This window comes from Balaenoptera musculus, chromosome 1 (genome assembly GCF_009873245.2).
Source record: "Balaenoptera musculus isolate JJ_BM4_2016_0621 chromosome 1, mBalMus1.pri.v3, whole genome shotgun sequence".
Taxonomy (NCBI): domain Eukaryota; kingdom Metazoa; phylum Chordata; class Mammalia; order Artiodactyla; family Balaenopteridae; genus Balaenoptera; species Balaenoptera musculus.
Window position 1 is genome coordinate 44,290,165 of NC_045785.1, and position 13,298 is coordinate 44,303,462.

At 39.4% G+C, this 13,298-nt stretch overlaps 1 protein-coding gene across 2 annotated transcripts in view; it reads left to right on the forward strand.

Annotated features, from left to right (window-relative positions):
* Window positions 1-3,073: 3,073 nt before the first annotated feature.
* The window catches only part of SCP2 (sterol carrier protein 2), a 148,679-nt gene continuing 138,454 nt past the window's right edge, over window positions 3,074-13,298 (forward strand). The window contains exons 1-4 of one of the 2 annotated variants that reach the window (XM_036866655.1): window positions 3,093-3,232; window positions 3,547-3,666; window positions 9,264-9,321; window positions 11,814-11,885. In XM_036866655.1, the coding sequence (XP_036722550.1) occupies window positions 3,613-3,666; window positions 9,264-9,321; window positions 11,814-11,885 (184 nt within the window). In that variant the 5' untranslated portion in view covers window positions 3,093-3,232; window positions 3,547-3,612. Of the gene's footprint in view, window positions 3,233-3,546; window positions 3,667-9,263; window positions 9,322-11,813; window positions 11,886-13,298 lie in introns of both variants that reach the window. The other variant, XM_036866648.1, reaches the window with a different exon arrangement.

A 13,298-nucleotide genomic window follows, 5' to 3' on the forward strand; every position in this document is an offset into this window, starting at 1 on the left:
TCACAATGATGATAGTAATGTCTTTAATGGAGGCCAATTGGCAATATATGTTCAGAAGTATAAATCATCTCTTTTTTTTTACCATGAAATTCCAATTTTAGGAATTTAACCTACAGATATACCCACACAGGTGTGAAATGACATATGTACAAGGTTATTCATTGCAGCATTGCTTATAATAGCAAAAGACTGGAAACAGTGTTAATATCCAACAACAGGGGATTGGTTAAATAAATTATAGTACATCTATAAATTGAATACTATGCAGTTATGAAAAAACACAGGAAGCTCTGATATGGTCTTCAAAATCTATTTTTGTATGAAAAAAAATCAAGATGTGGAATAATGTGTAAAGAATGCTAAAATTTGTGTTATAAAGAGGGACAGCATTACTTAGGTGGGTATATATACACTTGGTTGTAGTTACATAAAATATTTCTAGGATAGGGGAGAGGAACTGGAAGCTGGCAATAGGGATAGGAGGGAGAATTTTTACAGTTTGACCTTTTGTACTTTTTGAATCTTGATTCATGTTTTAAGTATTATCTACTCAAAAATAAATAGTTAAAATGAAAACAAAACACGACAAAAATTAAAATAAATACATGATATAGTAAAGACAAAAATAAAAGTAACATACACACAAGATCAAAACATTCAAACAGTACAGATGGATATAAAATTAAAAGAAAAAACTTGCCTCTTCAATCTTGTATGCATTTAAAAGAAGTTTGTTGTATTTTATGCAGCATTTCTAGGTGTTTTGTGGCAGGAGAATTTTTGGATTATCTAGTCTTCCACATTGGGAAGGGAAGTGTCCTTTCCCAATCTTTTCAGCATTAATAGCAATGTTTATTATTACTCCCTCTCCACCTCTATGGGCTCCTTTTTTGAAACCAATATCCATGGGACAGGCAGCATTTGTTACATAGTAATTAAACTGGACTCTGTGACTTCTTGCTCTATTGGGTTGTCTTATCCACCAATCACAGTGCTGTCTTTATCAGCCAATCAGAGTTTCAAGAAACAACTCTACACTTAGTAAAAGCCTCTTCAGTGCCAGCCTTATGCTGGACTCTAGGGATAGGCAGGAAAAGGGGAGATTCTTTGCCCCTTCTCTGATCACCTGAAGATTTTACTAAGTTGACCCATTCTCAGCCCAGGAGTTCTTTACCCAGCCTAGTGGAGGCTCCTTAGAATCAACTGGGAGCAACTTTCTAAATATGGATGCCTAGGCTTTACTCCCAGAGGCTCTGATTCAGTAGAGAGTGGGCTCTGGATATGGATGTTTTGAACCTATGGTGATTTTTATTGGGGGTGGCATGGTGTATATACATAATGAAATTTCTATAAGGCCTTTTGAAATAATAAAAATCGCCTGTGAACTGAGGGTCCACTTGGTTCAGTTTCCCTTCCAGGGGTAAGGCTGTCTTCTGCAATAACCCTGAGGCCAGTCAGCCTCAATTTGAACATGTCCCTTTCCCCAGAGACAGGTTACTCAGTCCCCATAGAGATAGCGTGATCAGTCTCAGAACACCTCTGCCTGCCCCAAGTTTTTCCCTTGCCTTTCCATGTAGCTTCCTTGTTCCGCTTCCTGCCCAATGGCTCCTCAGCAGCCAAGTGGCATTTCTGCTAAATGAACATCTGGCCTTAAATTCTACCAGTGCTAGGAACAATTACAGGACGTTTTCCTGAGGGAGTGAACTTCCAGCATTTGATGCTTTATGCCATGGAGATCTATGAGGGGCTCTTATCACACACCCTTAGGACTGGAAGGGGCCTCAGAAGTTTTACACACACACACACACCCACACACACACACAGAGTCGGTTCTCAGTTTTTGGTGGTATTTATGTTCTGAAAGTTGCTGTGAACACAAATTAGTGAATACTGAACAATTGCTCGTAGGGGAAATACAGGGTTAGGCTCCTGCCAAGTTTCTGCCCACAGCATTTTTTGTCAGCTGATCAATACATAACCTTCTTTTATATGTGTTTCTGTTTAAAGACATCTTATTATTCATATATATATATTAACATTGAACTCAGAGCCAATAGCACTATAACATCTTTGAACTAAGTTCATGTATTTTCTTCATAGTGCACCTCACACCCGTCTTGTATCAGGTATACTAGATAGCATTTCAGGCACCATGCTTGGGGACCACTTTTAAACAGTGAAATCATCAACAAAAAACACAAAAATGCGAATAAGGTGGCACTAAATAGATGAGAAGCACCTTGGTTTACAGCATGAGCTGAAACAAACAGAGCATGGTTCTTGCTTAACCTCAGCTGCCAACAGGCAAGTGGGGCAACTCACATCTTCTGCCACCTCAAGGGTTCTTCTAGTATTGATTTGGGGGTTACAAACACATTTTTGTGAGCAGGAAAATCTGCAAATTCAAAATCAGCCAATAAAAAGCACCCACTTATATATCCACAGTATACCTACATATATACATATTCCTTCTATTCAGTGTTAAAGGCTTTGTTTCTATCACCTCGTTTAATCCTCACAAAACAACACATGAGAATGAGTTTCAGAGAGGTTAAAAAAGGTCACAGAGCTAGTGACAGAACTTTGGTTTTCGTTTTAGACATTCATGTAATAAAATCCGCCCCCTCTCCCCCCAGTGTACAGTCCTATTTGTTTTACGCGTGCAGTGACTCTTCTAACTACTACGACCAATAGGATACAGAACAACTCCAACACTCCGAAATTCTTCCTGAGGCTACCCTTTTGTGAGTCCGGTTTCAGGCCAAGCCCTGCCCTCAGCCTCAGGCCTTGCTCCAGGCCACACTCCCTCTCAGCATAGAGAACCTAAACCTGAGGGGCTGGTACCAGGCTATAGAGCTTTTTTGCAAAGGCTGAGTGGGCCTGCGTCTCGAGCCCACCTGTGAACTCCAGCCTTGTCCCCAAAGGATTCCCTAACCCGCCCCGCCCCGCCAGGACACCGTACGGCCACGCCGCAGGCGCCTCGGTGCACGCGCACACGCACGCGCGCGCTCCCACGCCTGCCCGCCCCGCCCCCTGCCCGCCTCCCGCCCCGCCCCCGGTTCTAATTGCTCCGGCGCAGCAGAGGTTTCAATAGGCCTGTGGGCGCGTCAGGCCAGTCGTTCCTACGTTAGCTGCGGTTCCCGTGCCCAGAAGTGTCCGAGCCATGCATGTGGACATCTCACAGTCTCCGCTCCGGAACCGGGTGTTTGTGGTGGGCGTTGGGATGACCAAGGTAAACAGAGCCGTGGGTCCCCGGAGGCGGGCTCCCTGCTCTGCTCTGTCTGGGTGAGGCCTGGGGAGATTCGAGGTGACCGGGAACCGGGGGTGTGGGGGGGTGAGAATCAGATTTGGGGCTGTGCGTCGGTCTGTCCTTCCTACCCGGAGGGCGCCCGGGGCATCCCACCGCCCAGCTTGGCTTCTTGGCCCTGGGGGCATCAGAGTGGCGGGTGGGTTGTGATGTAGGGTCTGTTTGCGGGATCGTAATATCGCAGGGTTGTTCCAGCGGCCATATCTTCCTCCTTTTTTCCTTTTCTCCCTGGGGCGCAGTTTGTGAAGGACGCCCTAAGATGACCCAAAGTCCGCACCTCCTTTGAATCTGGGTGGAATCCTAAGATGTGTGGACCTCTGACGGAGGCAAGGTCCGCCTCACACCCGAAAGGAAAGCAGGTCGTGAATGTCGCCAGCTCTGCACTTCCAGGAATACTCCTTGTAGGATCCCTTCTCAGGGACAGTTCCAGTGTAGATGAGGAGGAGAATCATTAGTGATGTCAGCGTCTGGGCACAGGTGGCAGGTTTTCTGGATCCTCCGACCTTTGTTGTTCCTCAAGTGGTACTCTTCTTGGTACTCAGGAGGCCAGAGACTCCTGCAGTCTCACTTATTGACATCCTCACCACCTCTGTGCTCTAGTGATGCCAAACTGCTTTTAGTTTCACCCCAAACATTTTTATGCCTCTGTTGCTTTGCTTTCTGTTTTCCCCACTACTTAAGACCGTTTGTCTTCACTGGTTAACTTATTTGCATTTTTATTTTTTTTTTCATTAATTTATTTACTTTTGGCTGCGTTGGGTCTTCGTTGCTGCACGCGGGCTTTTCTCTAGTTGCGGCGAGCAGGGGCTACTCTTCGTTGTTGTGCGCGGGCTTCTCACGGCGGTGGCTTCTCGTTGCGGAGCACGGGCTCTAGCTGCACGGGCTTCAGTAGTTGTGGCACGTGGGCTCAGTAGTTGTGGCTTGCGGGCTCTAGAGCACAGGCTCAGTAGTTATGGTGCACGGGCTTAGTTGCTCCGTGGCATGTGGGATCTTCCTGGACCAGGGCTCGAACCCATGTGCCCTGCACTGGCAGGCAGATTCTTAACCACTGCGCCACCAGGGAGGCCCTTATTTGCATTTTTAAAAGATCAATTCAGACCTTCTCCAAGAAGCCTCCTCTGATCCTCCTGACTTTCCCACATGTTAACTTAGTACTTACTATTTTATCCTGAAATTGTTTTTATGTCTATATTCTTCTTTTGCACGTAAGCTCCTCCAAGGTGAGTACCATGTCTAATTCATTGCTGTACCTCTAGCACCTTGAAAATGCCTTGTGCCTGAAGACCTCAGTGAATGTTAGTTGAACAATATTAAATGGATATGCTTTATGAAAGAGAGTTCCTAGGGGAAGTTCTCTTTCTGAGAAAACAGCCTTAAACTTGTTTTTATCTTACCCAGTGGGCTGAGAGTACACAAAGCAATCAAGACATGTAAGTAGAAAAGTCAGCTAATACGTTATGAAGCAGATACTTGGAGATCATCTGTTGTTTCATGGGAAAGGGGACTTCTGGTATAGGTGGACAGTAAAACCTTTTAAAGTATGGTATAAATACAGTCAGATCCTCCACCACTGGCTGTTAAATGTCTGGTTATATTGGCTATATAGAAAAGCACTGAGCTTTGGGAAGTAGGAGATGTATTTATTTTTCCTCAAGTTGGGAGGCGGAGGTGTGGGAGGTGTTAGTTACAATCTTCAGGGAAGAGGTTGGGACTATGGAGAGCAGCTTTATTGATGTGCTTACTAGGCTAGTGCACTTCTCTCTGGGTTTGATCTTTTGGAACTTGGGGGAGGGTTTAATGAAGAGGGAGAAATTTAGCAGATAATACTTTAGGCTCTGTTGGTAGATCTCAACTGGTTGTGGTTCTTAATTTGAATAGCTGAATTCCTAGACAACTTGAAGTTCTCCTAGTGAGGTTTTATTATCAGTGTAGGAAGTTAATTCCTATGGTAAATTAGAATTCTCATGATGCATATCAAGAGGTTTTAACACAACTAAATCACAACTACTACCTGGCTGACAGCAGGCCGAGTCCCTTTGCTTATGCTGCCTACCTCCTGATATGCCCTCTTTTCATCAATTTAAATTCTGGCTATCTTCAAGAACTGGTCTGTCTTAGTCTGTTAGGGCTGTATAACAGCAATGCCTTAGACTGGGTGGCTTAAACAAGAAATATTTATTTCTCACAGTTCTGGAGGCTGGGAAGTTCAAGATCAAGGCACAGGCAGATTTGGTGCATGGTGAGGCCCGGCTCTCTGGTTCATAGACAGCTGTCTGTGGCAGAAGGGGCAAGGGAACTCTCTGGGCTCTTTTTTATAAGAGCACTAATCCCATTCCTGAGGGCTCCATCTGCATGACTTCCCAAAGGCCCCACTTCCAAAAATGAAGAATTAGATTTGTGAGTTAGATATCAATATATGAATTTTGAGAGGACACAGACATTCAGTCTATAGCAGGACTTCCAAAATGTACATCCTGGTTTACAATTAGCCTTGAGGGACACATCTTAAATTGGTAAAGAAATAATAGTATAAGAATATTTAGAAACATGGCATTTTATAAAAGAAGAAATATCTAAAGGAATTGAAAATGGATGTTTTGGGAGCAAGTAAGACTAGCGGGTGGAGAGTAGTGGAACAAGATTGCTGTTTTTATTATAGGCCTTGAGGTAGGTTTTTATTTTTATTTTATATTTATTTTTTGCATTTCTTTGATTAAAAAAATAAAAACTAAAAACCAAATATAAACAGAACATTACCAGCACCTCAGAAATTACTCTCCGCCTTCTTTCAGTCACTGACTCCTTGCCTGCAAAGGGTTACCATTATCCTTCTGACTTCTGACCTTTAATATCATAGATAATTTTGGCTTTTTCATTCAACATTATGTTTCTGGGATTCATCCTTAATTTTATGTGTAGTTATAGATTGTTCATTCTCATTGATGTAACATAGTCCATTGTGTGAACATTCCATAATATATCCAATTTATTGTCAATGGACATTTGGTAGTTTCCACCTAAACGTGCTTTTCATTTTGAAGGAGTAATGTTGTATTTGTTTATTTGCTTGACTAATCTTTTAAAAACTGCCTTGATTTCAGTAAGAAATGAGAAAGTGCAGTCATTTCACTACCTGGATGATAATGTGGTTATTAATAGGTATTACTTGGTGGAGCCTAGTAGCACAGTACTCTCTCCTTATAGTAAGTGCTCTCTGTACTACATGCTCTGATTGTAATTAGTGAACTGAAGAGTAACTACAAGGGAAATAGGTAATTTGGGGCTGCTGAATTAGGGAATTATGAAGAATTCTCTAATTCAGAAGTTAATGAAGAATTGGGGTGGGTAAGAGATAGGAACAAATGTTAAACGTTTTGTTTTGGTTCAGTTCAACAGATATATTTTGGCACTGTGCAATAAAGTGTGGCATTTAAGTCTAGTATCTATACAGTGTTTCAAACTGGGTTTTGTGATCCATTGCAGGGGTAGTGATGTCTGTTTAGAAGGTTGCCTCTAGCATTAAAAAAATTGAAATAGAATCGAAAATACTGTATCAATATAACAAGGATAAGTATTTCATGAAAATTTTGCTTCAATATGTGTCTACTGGGTCATGTTGTATGTTATTGTGGTTTGCAGTTAAAAAATTTTTGAAAGCCAATTCTCGTTAGCACAACCTCTGACTAGCAGACCACTCCATCTTATCTAATTGATCACTGTATTTGGTAGATTTTACTTCACTTATGCTTCTCAGGTCTCTCTGCTTCTTTCCATTCTTTCTGCTGCTATCTTAGTTAACTCTCACTTGGGCTATTTCAGAATTATGCCATTTGGTCTTACTGCCTCCAGCCTTGCTTCGTTCATTCATTTCTCAACATTGCATTTAGAATGATCTAACGTGCACGTCTTCTCGGCCCAGTCTCTCTCTCTCTCTCTTTTTAAAGTAGGGCTTTATTTTTCAAAGCAGTTTTAGGTTCACAGCAAAATTGAGCAGAAAGTACAGAGGGTTCCTACATGCTCACTGCCCCCGACCCCGCCGGAAAGCCTTGCCCACTATCAATAATCAGCATTAGAGTGGCACATATGTTACAGTCAGTGAACCTGCATTGACACATAATTATCACTCAAAGTCCATAGTTTGCATTAGGGTTCACACTTGGTGTTGTATATTCTATGGATTTAGACACATATGTGGTGACACGTATACATTACATCATCATACAGAATACTTTCACTGCCCTGAAATCCTCTTGCTCTGCCTCTTCATCCCTCCCTCCCCTCAGTCCCTGACAACAACTAATTTTTTTTTACTGTCTCCATAGTTTTGCCTTTTCCAGAATGTCATGTAGTTGGAATCAGACAATATGTAGCCGTTTCAGATTGACTTCTTCACTTAGTAATATACATTTAAAGTTCCTCCATGTCTTTCTGTGATTTGGTAGCTCATATCATTTTAGTGCTGAATAATATTCCATTGTCTGGTTTTACTACAGTTTATTTAACCTTTCACCTGCTAAAGACATCTTGGTTGCTTCCAAATTTGGCAATTATAAATAAAGCTACTCTAGGGCTTCCCTGGTGGTGCAGTGGTTAAGAATCCGCCTGCCAATGCAGGGGACATGGGTTCGAGCCCTGGTCTGGGAAGATTCCACATGCTGTGGAGCAACTAAGCCTGTGCACCACAACTACTGAGCCTGAGCTCTAGAGCCCACGAGCCACAACTACTGAGCCTGCATGCCACAACTACTGAAGCCCGTGCGCCTAGAGGCTGTGCTGCACAACAAAGACACGCCACCGCAATGAGAAGCCCATGCACCGCAAGGAAGAGTAGCCCCTGCTCGCCGCAACTAGAGAAAGCCCACATGCAGCAATGAAGACCCAATGCAACCAAAAATAAATAAATAAATTTAAAAAATAATAAATAAATAAAGCTACTATAAATATCCGTGTGCAGGTTTTTGTGTAAGCATAAGTTTTAAACTCATTTGGTAAATACCAAGGAGCGCAACTGCTGGATCATATGTTAAGAGGATGTTTAGTTTTGTAAGAAACTGCCAAACTGTCTTCCACAGTGGCAATACCATTTTGCATTCCACCAGCAATGAATGAGAGTTCCTGCTGCTCCACATCCTGTCAGTGTTTGGTGTTGTAGTGTATCTCATTGTTTATTTCAGTCTTTGTTTTTTTTTTTTTTTTTAAAAATCCACTGTCTTCAGGATAAAGCCCAGGTGTCATAGGAGGGCATATAAGGTCACTTGTGAATTGGCTCTAGAAGCAGGTTGAAGTTTCAGTTCCACTAATTATTAGCTGTGTATCCTTGGGCAAGTGACTTAATCTCTGCCCTTGTTTTCTTATCTTAAAATGGTGATAAGAATAGTACCTACCTCTGAGGGTTGTTGTGAGGATTAAACAAGTTAATACATGTGAAGTGCTTAGTACAGTGAGTAACAACAGTAAGTGCCCAATAAATATTAGTAATTATCATCGTTTGGTCCTAAGTAATTTTTCTGTCCTTATCACTTGCCATTTCAGATCACGTGTTTCAGCCTCTGCAGTATAAAATTGTTTGCATGTAAAATTGTTATATTCTGTCATTTCCAGACCTTTGCTCTAGAATTTCCTTTTCTTTCACTTGGCTAACTCCTACTCATCCTTAAAGACTTAATTTAAACGTCAGTTCCTCTGGGAAGCCTTTGTAGTCCTCCAAAGCTGGGTAATTGTCTCTCCCAAATCATTCTGTACTTATGACACTGTGGTGTAATTGCCTGTTTTCCATTAGATGGTAAGCTCCCGGAGGGTACGAACTGTATATTATTTATTATCAGAGTCCAGAAACACGATAGGTGCTCAATATGTTTTTGTTTAAGTGAATAGACGAATGAATTTCTGCAGTTCTCTGTTGTGAAAAAATCTAACTATATTTGTTTCTATTTATTATCTCCTTCTATATTTCTAGTTCACAAAGCCTGGAGCTGAGAATTCAAGAGACTACCCTGACTTGGCAAAGGAAGCAGGTAATAAAGAACATTCAGATCTTTGAACATTGTAGTTTATTGTGTGGTCTGTCTTGATTGTGGAGCAGCCTTGCAACCTTAACAGGAAGCTGGGTCAAAGGAGATGTTTTAATTTCAGGGCCAAGCAGTCTAAGCTTAGGTATCAGCTGTTTAAGGGAGTGCTGGGAAACACAGGCTTCCCACTCATGGAGACCTTGGGAGCTTGATGGTCCCATGAAGTTGTTCAGGTACAGTCCTCCTCCTAGGAAGCCTTCTGCTTCCTCCTATTCTTGCCAGCTTGTTGCCAGCAACCCAAAAAGGGTTACTGTGGTTTTTAATTAGACACTGCTTGTCTCTACAAGTACCTAGTGCACTGTGTTCATAAATTAGGTTTCATTTGAACTCCATCATTCAACTCAGTATTTAGATATTACTATACAGGGAATCAGAAATCTCTGTCCCCCAAAAGGAAGGTTCATGAGATTTGATTAACTGATGCTGATTTTCCAGGTACACACTGTTCATTTAATGTTTTTTTTAATTTTTATTATTTTTTTATTTTTATTTTTCTAAATTGGTTTTCTTTTTTTTTAATTTTTAAATTTTATTTTATTTATTTTTTTATACAGCAGGTTCTTATTAGTCATCAATTTTATACACATCAGTGTATACATGTCAATCCCAATCTCCCAATTCATCACACCACCATCCCCACCCCCTGGCGGCTTTTCCTGCTTGCTGTCCATACGTTTGTTCTCTACATCTGTGTCTCAATTTCTGCCCTGCAAACCGGTTCATCTGTACCATTTTTCTAGGTTCCACATATATGCATTAATATACGATATTTGTTTTTCTCTTTCTGACTTACTTCACTCTGTATGACAGTCTCTAGATCCATCCACGTCTCAACAAATGACCCAGTTTCGTTCCTTTTTATGGCTGAGTAATATTCCATTGTATATATGTACCACATCTTCTTTATCCATTCGTCTGTCAGTGGGCATTTAGGTTGCTTCCATGACCTGGCTATTGTAAATAGTGCTGCAGTGAACATTGGGGTGCATGTGTCTTTTTGAATTGTGGTTTTCTCTGGGTATATGCCCAGTAGTGGGATTGCTGGATCATATGGTAATTCTATTTTTAGTTTTTTAAGGAGCCTCCATACTGTTCTCCATAGTGGCTATATCAGTTTACATTCCCTTGGTGTATTCTATTTTAATGTTTTTTTTCTGTGGCTATCTGGGATCATATTCTATATGTAGTTTTGTATCCTGATTTTTAAAAACATTATTATAAACATTTCTCCACTTAAAACTGGAAAAAATTAGTTTTTGCATATTTCATTATATATTTATGCCGTAATTTTTGTTGGATATTTGCTTCACAACTTTTTGATATTTTGGAAGAATTATAGTAAACATCTTGCTGAACACAGATATTTGTTCTGATCTCTAGTTACTGTTGAGGACAAAGCCTAGAAGTAGACTCACTGGAACAATGAACATAAACAGTTTTAAGACTCTTGTCAGATTATTTTTCAGACTGTTTATATTATTAGTTTCAGTAGCAGCATATGAGAATGCTCTTTTAAACATAATCTCATCAACATTATTATAAGTAAAACATTAATTTTTTTGCTCATACATTAAGCGGGAAAAGATAACTAGTCTGACTAAACCAATCCCATAATCAATCATATATCTTCTTCAGTTATAAAAAACTTCAAAGTAATACATTCATATGGTTAAAACACACACACACACACAGATGGCTTATACTTCCCAGGCCTCTTCCCCAGCAGGCAACTTCTTTTAACGGTTTTGGCTTTAGTTCTTCTGGTGATTATCTCCATGTCTCTAAATATTTGTTCCACCACACTTATTCCAGTTTTTGATTTATCAGTTTTAGACGTCTGTTTGCTTCTCACTATGATAGATGAGGATTTAGGTTACACCTTATCTCTAGCTTCCACTCTCCTCTTCCTAGTTTATTTTCATAGTTTTTCTCAGTTCCTCCATTGGTCATTTCTGTACCTTTGGATAGCATCCTTAAAGCTTCATTTCTTGTTCCATAGACAGGGTCATCTCTTGATCCTGGCTTTGTAAGATGACCATATGAGTGCCCCCACACTCCCGCTCCTCAACAATAACATTCTATCCTATTTTGTCCTCTAGATGTATGATAGAGCCACAGAGATGAATAACACACCTTGACATTAAGGAGCTTTAAGACTATTGGTATTTAATATATTGATATTTATAGTTAGGTGTACAGTTAGAATAGGAAATATTAAATATCAAAAAGGCGGTATGAAAAAGTGTTACAATAGCTTAGAGGAAGAAATGATAACTTTTGAAAGGTAAGATAACTTCTGAAAGTCTGAGATGATTTGATGAAGGATTTGTCATTTGAATTGAACATAGACTAACTAGAGGTAGTTTTACTCTGGGAATACTCTAAACTTATTTTTACTCACTTAAAGTGCTATGTGATAATTTTTTTTGTTTTTATAGGCCAGAAGGCTTTAGCGGATGCACAGATCCCTTATTCTGCAGTAGAACAGGCATGTATTGGCTATGTTTATGGTACGTAGTAAACTATATATTCTAAAAATTACAGCAACTACATAAACAATGCAGAGGAATTTGTGAATTTAACCCTCAAAACTCAGAGTTCAGGGTCTTATTCTCATCATTCCTAGATTTCCCGTATGTGTCAGGCTAGTTTAGTATATATATATATATATATATATATATATATATATATATATATATGTATATATATATATATATATATATTTTGCCATTATTGTACTGCCAAAACAGTACACTTTTTATTAAATTAAAACACTTTTTATCTTTTTGTTCTTTGTTGTCTTAAAATTTGTATTTATTGATTTTTTGTGTCTAATAAAATTTTTTCATTAAGATTTTTTTCTAATTAGAATAATGATGTATACTATTGTAATTAAAAAAAGGGAGCACAGAAAAGCACAAGAAAAAATAAGTCACCTGTAATCTCATTATCCAGAGATTATTACCATTACTTTTTTGGTGTAGGTCCTTCAGTGAGTATGAATGTGTGTGAATACGTATGTACACATAATTTTCTCTTCAATTTAGGTCCTAGTTACATACTTTTTGGTAACCTGCTTTTCTCATTTTATTGTATTCAATATTTCCCATGTTATTCAGTCTTCTTTCATTTCATCATTAATATTTTTCAATTTTTTTTTCTGGAATAGATTAAATATTTACATGGTACAAAAATACAAAAGGTAGATGTTTATGTAGTGGAAAGTCTCACTCTTATTCCTGTCTCCCTGTCTCATGATTCCTTTTCCTTAGACAACCAGTTTTACTAATTTCTTTTTTTTTATTGAAGCATATTTGATTTACAATATTGTGTTAGTTTCAGGTATACAGGAAAGTGATTCAGTTATATATATATATTTTTCAGATTATTTTCCATTATAGGTTATTACAAGACGTTGAATATTGTTCCCTGTGTTATACAGTAAATCCTTGTTGCTTATCTATTTTATGTATAGTAGTGCAATTTCACTAATTTCTAGTGTATCTTTTCATAGGTAATTTATCCATATAAAAATAAGTATATGTGGTTGTATAACTACCCCCTCCCCCTTTCTTTTGTTACACACATGGTAGGATAATATACACATTATTTTGTATTTTGCTTTTTTAAAAAAAATTATTTATTTATTTATTTGGCTGCACCGGGTCTTAGTTGCCGTGTGCAGGATCTTAGTTGTGGCGTGTGGGATCTTTTAGTTGTGGCATGCAGGATCTAGTTCCCTGACCAGGGATTGAACCCAGGCCCCCCTGCATTGGGAGCGTGGAGTCTTAACCACTGGACCACCAGGGAAGTCCCTATATTTTGCTCTTTTTAACTTAGTAGTTCTTGGTGACTATTCCAAATTGTTTCATAAGGAGCTTTCTTGGTCTGTTTTAATGATAGCATAGTGTTCCATTGAATAG